At 40.5% G+C, this 15,611-nt stretch overlaps 1 protein-coding gene across 2 annotated transcripts in view; it reads right to left on the bottom strand.

The window, feature by feature from the left end:
• Positions 1-636: 636 nt before the first annotated feature.
• The window catches only part of STX11 (syntaxin 11), a 50,084-nt gene continuing 35,109 nt past the window's right edge, over positions 637-15,611 (bottom strand). For both annotated transcript variants that reach the window (XM_027602851.2, XM_027602852.2), the window contains one exon: positions 637-3,820. In XM_027602851.2, the coding sequence (XP_027458652.2) occupies positions 2,955-3,820 (866 nt within the window). In that variant the 3' untranslated portion in view covers positions 637-2,954. The remainder of the gene's footprint in view (positions 3,821-15,611) is intronic.

The raw sequence follows: 15,611 nt of genomic DNA on the forward strand, positions 1-15,611 counted from the left end.
TAGATTTCCACCTTCTGCCCCTGAAGGATCTATTGTTCTTTGTGATTGGGTCTTTCATTTTGTACATTAAATGATGTTAGTGTATGAAATTAGTAGCTTTGCCACAAAGTTTTCCTCTTCTTGCCCAAGGTCAACTTTCAGAGTTTGCCAAGAGAGCATCGTGGTGTTGGGTAAAACCAACCTCTATCACACCTCTTGGGGGCACCGGAGTAGCCTTTCCAGAGGAAAACGCCAGCATCTCACACATTGTTTGGCACGGCACTCAGAGCCAGGAAGGGCTTCAGGGAAACAGGGCAGGATGTAGGAAAAGCCAACTGTTCTCTTTAGTCTGTTGTGACCTGGACTCCACAACTGAACACTTTCTGGGATTTTCTGACTCAAAGCTTGGGAAGATCAGGGGAATATACTTGCCAAATTGAACAGAACACCTGCTTCCTGCTTAACTGTTCATTCTGAGCGGAAAATCTAATACTCTTCCAGAACATGTTTGGATATAATTAGGAATAGAAATGCCATTGTAAAAATGGGTTTTTTTGGTGTGTGTGTGGTAGGAAAAAAAAAGCCCTAATATTCAAAGAAGATAGGTCTTGGTTTCTTTATTCCATTTTATTAAAGACTATCAACAGAAAAATAAACATTTCTTTTTCCTCGGAAGTTAATAACTATTAATTTACTAAATTAGTAACAGCTTTCTCAGTCTACCAGAAAGCTATATAATAACAATAATGAACATAGATAGCTTTTACTTCTTACAACAGCTCAATGAAGTAGGCCTTATGATGTCCATTTTACAGATAAGGAAACTGAGGCACAAACAGGTTAAGTAATGTGCCCAAATCATATGTTTAGTATGGGGCAGAGTTAGGATTTAAACCAAGAGAGTGAGGTAATGAATCAGTGCTCTTAACTACTATGTGAACACTCAGAAAGTTACTAAAAAGCAGGAAGAAAAATTCTTACCTTGTCATAGGCAACAGTTCACTAATCACTTAGTAAATGAAAGTGCAGTTTTTACTTAATTCTCTAATGTGAAATGTGGGGAATTAAAGAATACACAGAGCCTGCAAACTCATTTACTTTTATGGCTGGTTCTAGGCAAAGAAAATGATTTATGGGTTTAAAAGAAGTCGAATTCATGAACCATTCTCTCTCAGGGAAACTAGCTGGTGGTCTATATTCACAGTTTCACTTCTCTACAATGGAAGACATAGCAATGGAGCTATGTGAAGACATTTTTTGTTTGTTTTTGTTTTGTTTTGTTTTTAGGGAAAGGTAATTCGGTCAAAAGTGAAACATATCGGTGGGGTTAACTGAGAAAGAAATCGGGAGAAATCTGAGAGGAGCCCAGTGGAACTTGGTTTCCAGAATTCTCATATTTAACCATGAAATTAAAATTAGGTACAGGGCTGGATTTTTTCATGGGCATAAGGAGGTTCGTTGGTGAGTTCCAAAGAGTTCACATGCTCTTCATTCTACTCCTTTTTAAAATCTGTCTGAAAGACCTGAGAATTTTGACTGCTGAGTAAACTTGTTCATTTAGTAATAACGAGTAAAAAAAGTTAAGAGTTGACTCAGAAGAAAGACAGGAAGTATGGTAAACGTGGATGAGGGCATTACAAAGTTTGCAAACAAAACCAAATCTCTAAAACATGATTTGCTAAACTATTAGAAGTAACTCAGGAGAGAAAGCAGGACACCCACAAGGGAATTCTGTTTCATCCTTTTTCCTTCTAGTCAAGAGTTCCATCCAGATGTTGCAGCCTCATGCAGCTAGTAGAAGAATTTTTAAGAATAATAATTGAAAAAGCAAACTAAGATTTAAATGGCCAAGATAAAAATACACAAAGGGGATGTTATAGTGTAATGTTTATTAAGCTAAATTTTATTTTAAATTACTCCATTTCAGTACATGAAAAGAATGGTCCACAGTAAAACAAAAGTAGTATTTCCAAGAATGTTATTTTATTATCTCCAGTTCTGTATGGATTTTCGCCTTTGACATCTGTCTCTACCACCACAACCGACACAGAGTGGTTCAAAACAGAATTGTGACTATGGACATGGGAGTGAGATAAACTCAAAACAAGCAAACCAACACCAGTGACCAGTAAGAGTGTTGCTCTTGATATTTATAGACCATATTTACAAAAGTCAAGTTAAACCAATTGGTCATCATGTACATGTCTTAATATTAGTACTTTATATTTACGTATTTATGTGCATTTATATTACCAAGTAAAAAGATAAATTTTAAATTATTTATGAAAAATATATAAAATATGACTGATAACATACTTCAATTTGAGTACGTGTTCAAAACTCAGTGCTTAAAAATATTCGGAAAAAATCCAACAGATATTCTGATGGCAGGTACTAAAAGCGAAAGAGATGAGGAAATAATGAGTGTTAAGCGTGATTTTAATAAGTAGGGGAAGTGGGCAGAAAGAAGGTGTACTTCTAGGCAGGGATCACACCGGATAAGGCAGATAAGACTCAGAGATGAAAGATGTACAGTTTTTCTCAAGATCCATGTCATGTGAAATTGAGCAGAACCAAGGGGCTTTCAGGATAAGGTAAAGGAATTTAAGTTTTGATAATGAGTTCATACTATCAGCCAGTGCAGAACCGACTTCCGCCTAAAGATTCGTTAGGAAGCATGCCCTGGACATTTACGGCACAGTCAGCCACAACGTCAGTTCTTTGTTGGGCTTCGGTTAAGAGGGAAAGGGTGCCACGTGCCATATAATGCCCTCCCACAACCGCCCTGGCTATCTGTCCTTACCGGAGAAGGACGGGTTGGCATGAGACCCCCTTCCCAAACACAAGCGGGGTGGGAATTCTCGCACCTGAAAATTCTTCTTTCTCTAAGAAGCCCCTAGGACTTGGGGAAACTCACCCCTGTGCCGCGGCCCCCCAGATCTTCCCCGGGGTGTTTCGCGGCCGGGGCCGACCTGCTAGTTGAGGCAGGGGCAGCAGCAGCCGCAGAGGGTCCGGCAGGGGTTCTTCTTGTACTGCACCGCCTTGCGCACCTGCGCCTTGGCCTGGCCGGTGTAGTCGAGGGTCCTCTTCACATTGAGCTCGATGACGTTCAGCGGGTCTGCCTGCTCCTCCAGCAGCACCGCCATCTGCAGGAAGAGCTCGTGCACGTCGCGGATGCGGCTCTCCAGCCGCAGCAGCTCGCGGTGGCGGCTCTCGATCTCGTTGAGGGCCGCCCGCGCGCCCTTCACGTCGGCTAGCAAGTTCTCAGAGAACACGTCCCACTTGCCCTGCTCGAACATGTCCTCGATCTGCTCGCCCGACACGTCCTTGCCCATGATCTCCAGCTGGCGCTGGATGCGGATCTTGCAGTTGTGGCGCTGCTTCATCTCGGCCTGGTTGTACTGGTGCATGGCGCTCTGGAAGGTGCGGGTGAGCGCGCTGAACTGCGCCTGCCAGATGCGCGCCACCGCCGAGTTGGGGCCGTGCCGGGCCTCCGCCTCCTCGCTCAGCGCCTTCATGGCCCGCAGCTTGCGGTGGATGTTCTCTCCCCGGGCCTTGATGTCCTTGGCAATCGAGTTGGTGTCGCGCTTGATGCTGCTGAGGCGCCGCATGGACGTGAGGAAGCGGGCGTTCTGCTTTCCCAGCCGCTTCACGTCGGTCATCAGCTGCTGGTTTTCATTCTGAAGGTCCTGGATGTCTCTGTACAAGGACTCCAGGATGTGGTCCGTCTCGAACACTATGTCCTCGTGGGGCGAGTCCAAGTCATCGTCCCCGTCTGGGAACTGCTGGTCATAGTTCTTGGTTAACTCCACAAGTTCGGCTAGCCGGTCCTTCATCTTGCCTGCAAGTACAGACTGGGGTTAAACTCCTGCAGCGAGTCAAATACTTGCATTGAGAACACTGACGCCCAAAATCAAGAAACTTCTGCACAGCGCTCCCAATTCTTTATTCCCGGGTGTAGGCAACAAATACACTAAAGGAGCCAAATATTCTAGGACATTTGGCTCACAAGGAAAGGACTAACGTGACCGAGAGGCGTGAACACAGCCCTACGTCATAGCCCATAAGGCCTCTGCAGCTCGGAACTCAATCAGCAATTTAAAATTTCAGTTTGCCTCAAAAAGTTAAAAATAGAACTACCCTATGTCCCAGCAATTGCGCTCCTGGGTATTTACCCCAAAGACACAAATGTAGTGAAAAGAAGGGCCATATGCGCCCCAGTGTTCATAGCAGCAATGTCCGCAACAGCCAAACTGTGGGAAGAGCCGAGATGCCCTTCAACAGATGAATGGATAAAGAAGATGGGGTCCTTATATACAATGGAATATATTACTCAGCCATCAGAAAGGATGAATATCCAACTTTTACATCAACATGGATGGGACTGGAGGAGATTATGCTAAGTGAAGTAAGTCAAGCAGAGAAAGTCAATTATCATATGGTTTCACTTATTGGAACATAAGGAATAGTATGGAGGACATTAGGAGAAGGAAGGGAAAAATGAGGGGGGGGGGGATCAGAGGGAGAGATGAACCATGAGAGACTGTGGACTCTGAGAGACAAACTGAGGGTTTTAGAGGGAAGGGGGTTGGGGGGGATGGGTTAGCCCGGTGATGGGTACTAAGGAGGGCACGCACTACATAGAGCACTGGGTGTTATACGAAGACAATGAATCGTGGATCACTACATCAAAAACTAAAGATGTAATGTATGGTGACTAACATAACATAATAAAATAAAATTTAAAAAAATAAAATAAAATTTCAGATTGCATTAGGAACCAATCACTTTTTCTTGCTTTATGTTTTCCAATAGTTGCAAATCAAAACAGGCACAGAAAAAGGAAAAAGAAAAAAATATTTGGAAGGATAGAGATTTTTAAATAAGGACAATCAATGTACTTCCAGGGCTGTAGGGCCAGCTCTAAGTGCTGTTTTTTGTCTATTTCAGCAACTGCTGAGCATGCCTGGTCCTAAGCAACCTATCAGTTCTCAAAACAGTTACCATATAAATCATGGTTTAAAATGTGTTCTCTTAAAAATGTTTTAAAAGTAAAACATGCTTGAAGTAAAACAACAAAATAAAGACAAAAATCTAATGAGGAAGTATATAATTTGGACATTGAAATTTCCTTGCTCCTCTGTTCATTATCACTGATACAGACTTCAGTTTGAGTGCCTGTTTGGGGGGGGTGACATCTGAAAATATATTTTGTTGGAAGATATTAAAAGTGAAAGAGATAAGAAAGTGTTTAATGTGATTTTAAAATAAGTAGGAGAGGTGGGCAGAAAGAAGATACCCTTCTAGGCGGCAATCACATAGCATAACCAGATGAAATGTCAGAAACAAAAGATGTTCAGTTTTTCCCAAGGTCCCTAGTGGTAAGCATCTTTAACAAAACTATTTGAAAAATTTTTTATGTGGAAAATTTCAACCATACATAACCCTAGTAGCAGTAATAAAGCACACTCTCATTTACCCCATTTAACCATCACATATTAGCAATATTTGTACTTTTGTTGTTGTTATTGTTGTTATGCACATGCTGGTATTTTATTCACATCTGAATGCTAAACACAGTACCTAAATATAAAATATTCATTTAAATGTATATGAAAGCTCTCAGATGCTGCCTTACCCCAGGTTCCCAAGAAAGCAGTCTGAAGCAAATTTTATGTGCCAACATATTGCTCGTGATACAATCCCAGGGCCCCCAGGGTGAGGGGGAGAAGGGAAGTGAGGTGGGAAAGAACAGAGACAAATACCCAGCTGGCTACAGCTTCACAAAACAACACAGCCAGTTGCTTAGTCAACTAGAAGTCTCCAGAAACACTACATGGAGTCGTGGCACCTGGAACAGTCCATGAAAAGGAGAAAGAGGGAGTCATTTATTTATTGGTTCCTTCCTGTCTCCTGTCTCTTCTTGGTCAATATTCAGCCAGTGGACATTAAAATTCCTCTACTCTTCCAGGTTGTGTTATCCACATCCTCAGGGCAGCCACTGGGGAAACCAAGTCCTATGCCCATGACTGGGTGCTGCTGTGAAACCAGGCATGACGGCACCTAAGCCTCTGTGGATGCATTGGGTCACCCCCACACAGTGGAGCTGATGTGGCTACCATCACAGCACACATTACAGAGGCCTTGCCAAGGTCTGGTCCTCGGGGGAGGGTGAGACAGATGGTAGTGTTAGGGGATGAGGTGACAGAGCAAACAGCTGGGTTCTTGGTTCTTCACTGATCGGACAGCAAAGAACTAGAGGGTAGTTGAGACTGAGCAAATCAGGGAGGAGTATAAACTGGATCTGGAACAGACACACACAGATGAACATGGATGCTACTTTTATATTGGAATTGTGCATCTGTGTACACCTCCAAGTGTTACCTGCAATATATGCAATATCTGCATGAGATCTGCAATCTCATGACTTTTTGAAACAAGTTGGCAGCTCAAGCAGAATTTCCATGTTTTCATAAGGGTGGTTCTAATTCATTGCTACATAGCAAGGTAAAATAATGTTCTCTGCGTCCACATTTTTTCCAGGGAAGTGAAAAACGTTCATTTTTAGTAGCATGTATAAATGTCAAAATAATGAACATGTTCCCTTGTGCACAAGATTTTGTGGCTACAAAGATTCTCTTCCTACTGTATAATTTGCAGCAAAGAAGGAAAATGTAGTAGCACTTAATGGACACTCAATCTATGAGGGATCTTGATCTCAAATTAAAAGCTTCTCTCAAGTTGAAGTAATTAATTTTATTTCACCAAAGAATGCTGACAAGTTGGATTTAGTGATAAATGGGAAATGGTGAAATATTAACCATGGCCTCTCATCTGCTATGATCATTATTTACATAAATTAAGCAGAAGTTTTATTCCAAGGTGATGATTTTTAATACCCTGCTTAAAATGCCATTTTTGCTATCTGGTGACAAGAATCAATACCAGACCTTCCCAATGATAAGGAAGTGACTCTTCTAGAGGCAGGACTGAGAGGCAGAAAAAAGACCCAGGCTGAACCAAAACTACACCATCCCCTAGTCTGAGTCTCCTGATACCCCCAAATTTCCTCACTTTGAACAAAACTTAAAGGCAAACCACAAATTGGGGGAAATTGCAATATATGCATGTAATGGGTTAACATACTTAATATACTAAAACCTCCTGCCAAAACAAAATAAACAAAACCACTTGCCCAAACAAAGACAATGAAAAGGCAACTCATATATGAAGAAATCTAAATGCTAGAGAACATAGGAGTAGCTGATATGTATCAGGTGCTTACTGTAATACCAAGTGCTTTCTAGGCACTTGTCATGTGATACCCTCTTTAATCTTCACACAGATTCCATGAAGTAAGTATTGTCATTATCAGAGCTGGTACCCGAGCATAGGGAGATTAAGGAACTTACCCACGGTTGCCAGGAAGTGAACACTTGGGCCCTAGAGCAGCCCTACTTAACCACTACATTAACTTCTTCAGTAAACATATAGAAGGGAGTCATGAAGGACTTCACTACTAAACAAGGAAGTGCAAATTTAAGCAGTGCGATTTTCTTCCCCCACCAAGTTGCCAGGATTTAAAATAATAATAATAATAATAATGTTTAAAAATTGGTGAGGATTCTGGGAACTCTGAAAAAATGCTGGTAGGAGAGCAAATTGATAGAATCTTTGTGGGGGGAGGTTAGCAATATGTATCAAAAGCTTTTAAAATGTGTATTTGTTTTGCCCCATGTACATTTATTCTAAAAATTTATGCAACAGTGTGTGAAGCCCATTGCTGTAAATATTTCTATCATCATGCTGTTTTTACGGAAATTCAGAAATACTTTAAATGTGCAAAAATGAGGTATTGGCTGCTAAATCATTGCAGTTTAGAAGGCTATCTAATGGTAGTAAAGTATAAAAAAACATCTTACGTAGAAAAACTAGGTAAAGAGAAGAGGATGTGTAGCGCTACCACACATACATCCTGCAACAAGGACTTGAACAATATGCATCAAAATGTTAATAGTTGGTTTCTTTGAATTGTGGAATTATAAATGATTTTAATTACTTCCTTGTGCTTTTCTGTATTTTCCAAAAATTTTTTGGAATATGATGCCCAGGTAGATTTTATAATTAAATAAAATCCCACAAAACTGTAAAGATTATTTGCTTAAAGGACTAATTTCTTAAGGTCCTTCTTTAAGACATACGCATTGCAATCAGTTAACACCTTATGTGACCTGGACAAAGTACATTACAGTTAGCTGGTATGGAGTTGAGCTGTATCTATCTGCCTAAGTTAGTATCCAATATATTCTACCATGCAACAGGTAGATGGTAGAGAGAATGGTTATATTTGATGAACCAGGTAAGAATAGGTGCCATCCTTGCTTCTTGGCCAAGACTTAGGAGGCACTACAATGGAAGGTAATGAATGGGTGGTTAAGGTAAAACACCACACACCACAATATTAGGAACCTGTTTGTTGGTCTTCCACTGGTCTTAGACGCGTCCCATGCTCTGTATTGTTCTCCTAAAGCCACAAAAAAGCTATTTGGGGGAATCATCTCATTCATATTATGAGCAGAAAAACACTTCAATCATACAGATAATGGCCTTGGAAGAAGATGTTCAGAGATAATCATTCCTTCTTAAGACCTAAAAGCCATAAAGGCATGGACCCTAAATCAAGTGAAGGCCTAAGCTCATTTGAAGGCTGAAGTCCGTAACCAGGTAAGGAGAGCGAAAGGAACAGTGTGGGAATTAAAGATTCTCTATGGAGGTGTAGAGGAGATGGTGGCCTTTACCTTGCCTGGCCCAACCCACCCCAGACTGAGTCGGTCCCACTGATCCAGAGGTCTTCTGGTTGCCAGGGAGCAAGCATTAGGAAAACTACAACAGAAAGTCAACCAAAGGGGGCCTGGGTGGCTCAGATGGTTAAGCATCTGCCTTCAGCTCAGGTCATGATCCCAGGGTCCTGAGATCGAGCCCCACATTGGGCTCCCTGCTCCTTGGGAGCCTGCTTCTCCCTCTGCCTCTCTCTCTCTCTGTCTCTCATGAATAAATAAAAATAAAAATAAAAAATCTTAGAAAGTCAACCAAAGAGAGGAAACCATCAAAATCCTGGAGGAGAACACAGGCAGTAACTCTCTCTAACATCAGGCATAGCAACTTCTACTTTGATATGTCTCCTGAGGCAAGGGAAACAAAAGCAAAAATGAACTATTGGGACTTGATCAAAATAAAAATGTTTCTGCACAGAGAAGGAAACAACCAACAAAACTAAAAGGCAACCTATGCAATGTGAGAAGATATTTGCAAATGACATATCTGATAAAGGGTTAGTATCCAAAATACATAAAGAACTATTTTTAAAGATTTTATTTATTTTAGAGAGAGATAGAGCATTGCAGGCAGGGGAGAGGGGCAGAGGGAAAGGGAAAAGGAGAAGCAGACTCCCCACTGAGCAGGAAGCCCAATGCAGGACTCCATGCAGGGCTCAATCCCAGGACCCTGAGATCATGACCTGAGCCAGAATCAAGAGTCAGACACTCAACCAACTGAGCCACCCAGGTGCTCCCAGGAAATAGACCCTTAACTATAGAGAACAAAGTGAGAGTTGCTGGAGGGGAGGTGGGCAGTGGGGTGGGTTAAATTGGTGATGGATATTAAGGAGGACACTTGTGATGAGCAGTGGGTGTTGTATGTAAGTGATGAATCAATAAATTCTACATCTGAAACTCACATTACACTGTATGTTAACTGACTGGAATTTGAATAAAAAGTTGGGGGGCAAATTTAAAAATAAAATATAAATTAAAAAAAAGAGGAAAAAAAAGTCAATCATGAAGCTGCTATTTCTAAGAATGTGGCCCAAAAGGTTGTATTCCTTGCTGTAGTTATACCAAAATATAGATGCAGGCACTGAAAGAACATCAAATTAACCTACACATCCAGTAGCTTGATTCTGAACTGTGAGATCTTAAAAAGGAAACTATGATAAATGAGAAAGAAAAATTAAACAATTCTTTTTTTTTTTAAAGATCTTATTTATTTGACAGAGAGAGACACAGCGAGAGAGGGAACACAAGCAGGGGGAGTGGGAGAGGGAGAAGCAGGCTGCATGCAGAGCAGGGAGCCTGATGTGGGGCTCGATCCCAGGACCCTGGGATCATGACCTGAGCCGAAGGCAGATGCTTAACAACTGAGCCACCCAGGTGCCCCCAAAAACTAAACAATTCTATTGACCAGCCTGTCTCACTATGATAAAGAATAATGTAATACATTTTGGTAAATTGTATTTATAAAGTTGCTAAAATAAATCCTGCTTTGAGTCATGTGGAGATGAAGAATTCAACCAAAATTTCATGACCAACTACCAGAAATCTGCTTCTGTCTTTTAATTTCCTTTTCAGGCATGCATATCATGTGTCCTGAAAACAAGGTCCCACAGGGAAGAAAGGGGAAATTGTGTAATCCTTCTTTCATTGGGCAATTACATTTTATGTACAAAAAACATATAGGAACAGAGAAGTGATGGTAGCTCAGAGGTTCTCATACTTTAGGAGGCAACAGAATCTTCTGGAGAGCTGCAAACACTACAGATGCTTGGGCCCCTAGAGTTTCTGACTCAGTACTTCTAAGATGACCTTCAGGTGATTCCAGGGCACACTTGAACTTTGTGACCCATTCCATAGATAATGATCATGACAGCTTCTGATTCATAAGCATAATGCAGTTCTGGACCACTTATAATAGTCTTCATGGTTGGGTGATAAACAAACTTGATAGGGAAAGATTCAGAAAGACAGGAAAAGAAAGATTCAGAAGGCAGGTTTGGACATACCTCAGAAGGTCAATGAGTGGGGGTTATAATACACAAATAACCCATATACTGGATGCTACAAAGAACAACTATGAAAGTTCCTACTTGCTTCTAAGGGAACCAGTTGTAAACAGAACACAAGGTCACATCTCTGATCATACAACAGAAATGTTTTGCCTACTTACTCTAAGGAGAACAAGAACAAAACTGTTCATACGTTGTTACGGGCTAAATTATATCACCCAGCCAAATTCATATATTGAAGCCCTAACCCCAGCACCTCAGAATGCAATTGGAGATAAGGTCTTTAAAGAGGGAATTAACTTAAAAGGAGTTCTTTATATAATCTCTATATTATTATACATTAAGCAATGCATACATTAAGCAAATTTTGCCTATTCCCAGAAAACAAAACCTTTCCTTGTTTCACAGCAATATGTTAAAGTATTTTTACAAGTAGTGAGAAACTTCAGACTTGGGGATACACAGTTCAATGCAAGGCAATGTGCCAATCATGTGAGGTTTATTACAAAAATCAACTTGTAGATTACAGAAGGGGAACAAATCCAAAAACACAGAAGGACTTTCCTTTCTGTATTTATGACAAAGAAATGTTTTTAGAGACTTTATTCTTCTTGAGTTCAGGAAGTTCCAGATTCTTGTTTCAATGGGAACTAAAAAAACACATTTAGAGAGAGAGACACACACACACACGTGTGCATAGGCTTTGTATAAAGTTATCAGCTATTAATGAAACTAAAAAGATCCTGCCCCATGATAGATAGTTCCAAATAAGGACTTTTGAGTAATGATTCCCTTACTTCAATTATGAAGGGTCCATGTTCTGATTTTCAGGACGTATAATCTATATCTCCTAGGTCCTGATTTTATAGCAATATTTTAAGTCTTGCAAACAAAAAATGACGATTACAAATCAGAATGTGTCTTTATGTCTAAGTCCACCACTGGTCCATATGGCATTTTAATGAGCCCTTGTGTAGGACCCTATGACATCCTCATGAATGCTAGAAGGGTGCCCCTTTCTCTGAGTGATACAGCCCTGAACCAGGGCAAAGCATCTGGCAAACGGCACAGGATGGATTTCCAGTCTCTCTCATCTTTGTGGCAAGTCACCCTTGTACTGGGCAGTCTGCACAGCCCCGTGTGGTTGCCCTGTGTGCTCCCTTCTTGACCTTCCTGCCCAATGGGTGGGGCCAGGAAGTCCCATGGATCCTATGTCATGGTAAGTTAGCAGTTACCCTCCAGGACACAACACAGGAACACAACGCTTAGCGGGCAACAAATGTACTTTCCCAAACAGGATGATTCAGGTCCACAAATAATAATTTTACTCAAACGAGTAAAACCTGGCATTCTGCTCTATTTCTTGATTTAAAAAAATGACACATCTAAGAGGTAAAAATCCTTCTTTGAACTTCTGAAAATTATAGGCTAAAATAGAAAGAGTCTCTAAAAAGACTTATCTTCTTACTGCTCTAAAGGTTAATTAAAAAAAAAAAAAAAAACAGAAGTTGTGTTGGATCCAAAGTGCACTGGCAAGAACACATTTAATTGTTTAATTTTTTGTGGTTCACTCAAAGCATAACTTGAGAGTCTGAGGAGTATTATCCGAAATGGATTCTAATTATAAAATCTGAGGCTAGAAGAAATAATAATACATGTTTCTTACTTCCCCTCTTCATTAAAACAAAGCCAGGAGTTTTTCCAAAGCATTTCTGGGGAATCTAATCTAAAAAAGCAGGTAGTCTCCACTTTTTAATCACTCTATTCATTTGCTGCTTCCTGAAACTTTCACTTTTCAGTTCCCTCAATCAGACTTCTCAGCCAACGTTTGAAGAGAAGGCAGTCCAGTATGCATGGCCAGTAGATCACCAGTGGGCAGGAGGGATTTTACTTACAGCAATATGCTTTCAGATGCATTCTACAGATACGCACTGTAAATCAAAGTCCATACATTCTGCTCTATAGCTGACATTTATCAGCTGTATCAGTATTTGTAGAGTGTCCAACACAGTGCTAAGGACTGTGTGGTCTCTATGAGGCCCTACTGTCATCCCTGTTTTACAGGAGAGGAAACTTGAGGCCTAATGAGTTAAGTAACTTGCCTAAAGTCACACTCTAAATCAATGTGGAGCTGAGGCCTGAATCCAGAAAAACTGACTTGAGAGCCCATCTATAAACCACAAAGCTACATTAGCTTCTTTTTCCAGAGACTCCTTGATAAAGGCTTTGAAATCTTTAATCTTCCTTGATATATTTTTATATATTAAACATATATTAATACATATAATATTCCATTATATTCCATATATATAATATATATATTCCATACACAGGTATATGTGTCATATGTATATATAATGGAATATTACTCAGACATCAAAAAGAATAAAATCTTGCCATTTGCAATGATGTGGATGGAACTAGAGTATATCATGTGCTAAGCAAAATAAGTCAGAGAAAGACAAATACCATATGATTTCACTCATGTGGAATTTAAGAAACAAAACAGATGAACACATGAGAGGGGAGAAGAAGAAAAAAGAGAGAGGGAAACAAACCATAAGAGACTCTTAAAGATAGAGAACAAACTGAGGGCTGATGGAGGGAGGTGTTAAGGAGGGCACATGTTGCGATGAGCCCTGGGTGTTGTATGTAAGCAATGAATTGCTGAGTTCTACTCCTGAAACCAATATTGCACTGTATACTAACTACCTAGAATTTAAGTCAAAATTTGAAAAGAAAAAAGAAAAAAAAGGAAGAATTCTTTAATCTTCTAGGGAACAATTCCCTGTCTGAGTGCATTTGAGTTGCTATAACATACCACAAGCAGGGTGGCTTATAAACAACAGAAATCTGGGCGCCTGGGTGGCTCAGCTGGTTAAGCGACTGCCTTCGGCTCAGGTCATGAACCTGGAGTCCCGGGATCGAGTCCCGCATCGGGCCCCCTGCTCAACAGGGAGTCTGTTTCTCCTTCTGACCCTCCTCCCTCTCATGCTCTCTGTCTCTCATTCTCTCTCACAAATAAGTAAATAAAATCTTTTAAAAAATAAATAAATAAACAACAAATTTATTTCTCATAGCTCCGGAGGCCAGAAGTCTGAGATCAGGATGCCAGCATGGTTGGGTTCTGCGTCTGGTGGTGGCCTGCTCCCTGTGTCCTCACAATGCAGTAGGAACAAGCAAGCTTTCTGGGGCCTCTTTTGTAAGGCACTACTCCCATTCATGAGGCCCCCACCTCATGACTTAATTGCCTTCCAAAGACCTGTTGGGGGTTAGGATTTCAACATGTGAATTTTGAAGGACCCAAGCATTCACACCATACCCTTCCCCAATCGAGGTTTTATATCTGCAACAATTATTAGCATCTAATAACCCAGATATGAAAGAACACATGAAAACCATGGCACCATTAGAGCAATTACCTTCTTTCTCAAATAATTTCCTCACATCAGAGTTTCCCCAACACTGCAATGCTTTCATTATTAGAGCCTCTGTTACTCTATCAGACAGAAATAACTCATCACAACTTGCCAAAAGTCCACAGAAATAATGTTCATAGATAATTCTCTTATAACAAAGATTCACTGTATTTAGGATTGACTCAACTATTGAAATAACCAAGCACTGATACTTGGGAATAGAAATTTTACAGTCAGGAGTGTGGAAGTGATAACAGAGGAAAGGCTAATGAATGAACTTGGTAAGGGAGAGAGTAAAGACAATAGACTTCCAGGGTCAAGGTTCGAATCATCTGTACAAGTTTTTCCACTCTTATCTGTATGAGGATTTACAAAAAAAACCAGTTGCTGTATTCTACATCTGATTTGGCTTTGGCCCTGGAATGTGAAACAAACCTGTGACTGAGAAATATAGAAGAAATCTTTGGAGGAAAAAAACATCATGGGGAATAAAAATGTTCAGTCCAGTATGTCTTTGATTAAACTTTCATATTTTATAAGTATTCCACAGGGTACTTTCTTTTTTTTTAAGATTTTATTTATTTATTTGACATAGAGAGAGAGAGACAGAGTGAGCACAAGCAGGGGGAGTGGCAGGCAGAGGCAGAGGGAGAAGCAGGCTCCCCACAGAGAAGGGGGAGCCCGATGTGGGACTCGATCCCAGGACTCCGGGATCATGACCTGAGCCGAAGGCAGTTGCTTAACCAACTGAGCCACCCGGCGCCCTCCACAGGGTACTTTCTTAAAAAGGGGAAATCAGTAGAGTTTTCAAGAATCGTAAATGACCATTTCTTTCCCAACTCATAATACCAGTTAAGGACCATCCCACAGAATCTGTAGATATTTCTTTCCTGTTCCTTTTTCTCTGAGACAAAGTCCTGTGAGCCACTGATTCTGATCCTGTTGGCTGCTTACTTCTCTTCAATTCTTCAAGGAAACAAATTATTATTTCTAGCTGACAATTTTTACATGAGTGCAGAAAAATCTTAGTTATCCAACATCATCACTGCGGGTTTTTCCATGTAAGTGACCTTTACCTAACTGAATTTTCTCCCTTCAAAGAGGAAAGGGGTTCACTCATTTTTGTTGAAAATTTTCTTCTAAAATGCACTGATGTATTTCCTTCCTTAAAGAGAAGACTTTGGATACAATTTATTGCTGACTCAGATTTTCATTATTAACATCTCTGAACAGTATGGGGATATACTTTGTTTTCAAACGTTTCTCTTGCCTCGGGGTTAAAATGTCAAACCTTACCTCAGTTATTCCCAGCTACGGATATTCTTCTCATTCCCTTTTACAGGTTGTAGCAGAAGTTAGTAGGAAATTAGATA

Source organism: Zalophus californianus, chromosome 7 (genome assembly GCF_009762305.2).
Source record: "Zalophus californianus isolate mZalCal1 chromosome 7, mZalCal1.pri.v2, whole genome shotgun sequence".
In the NCBI taxonomy this organism is placed as follows: Eukaryota; Metazoa; Chordata; class Mammalia; order Carnivora; family Otariidae; genus Zalophus; species Zalophus californianus.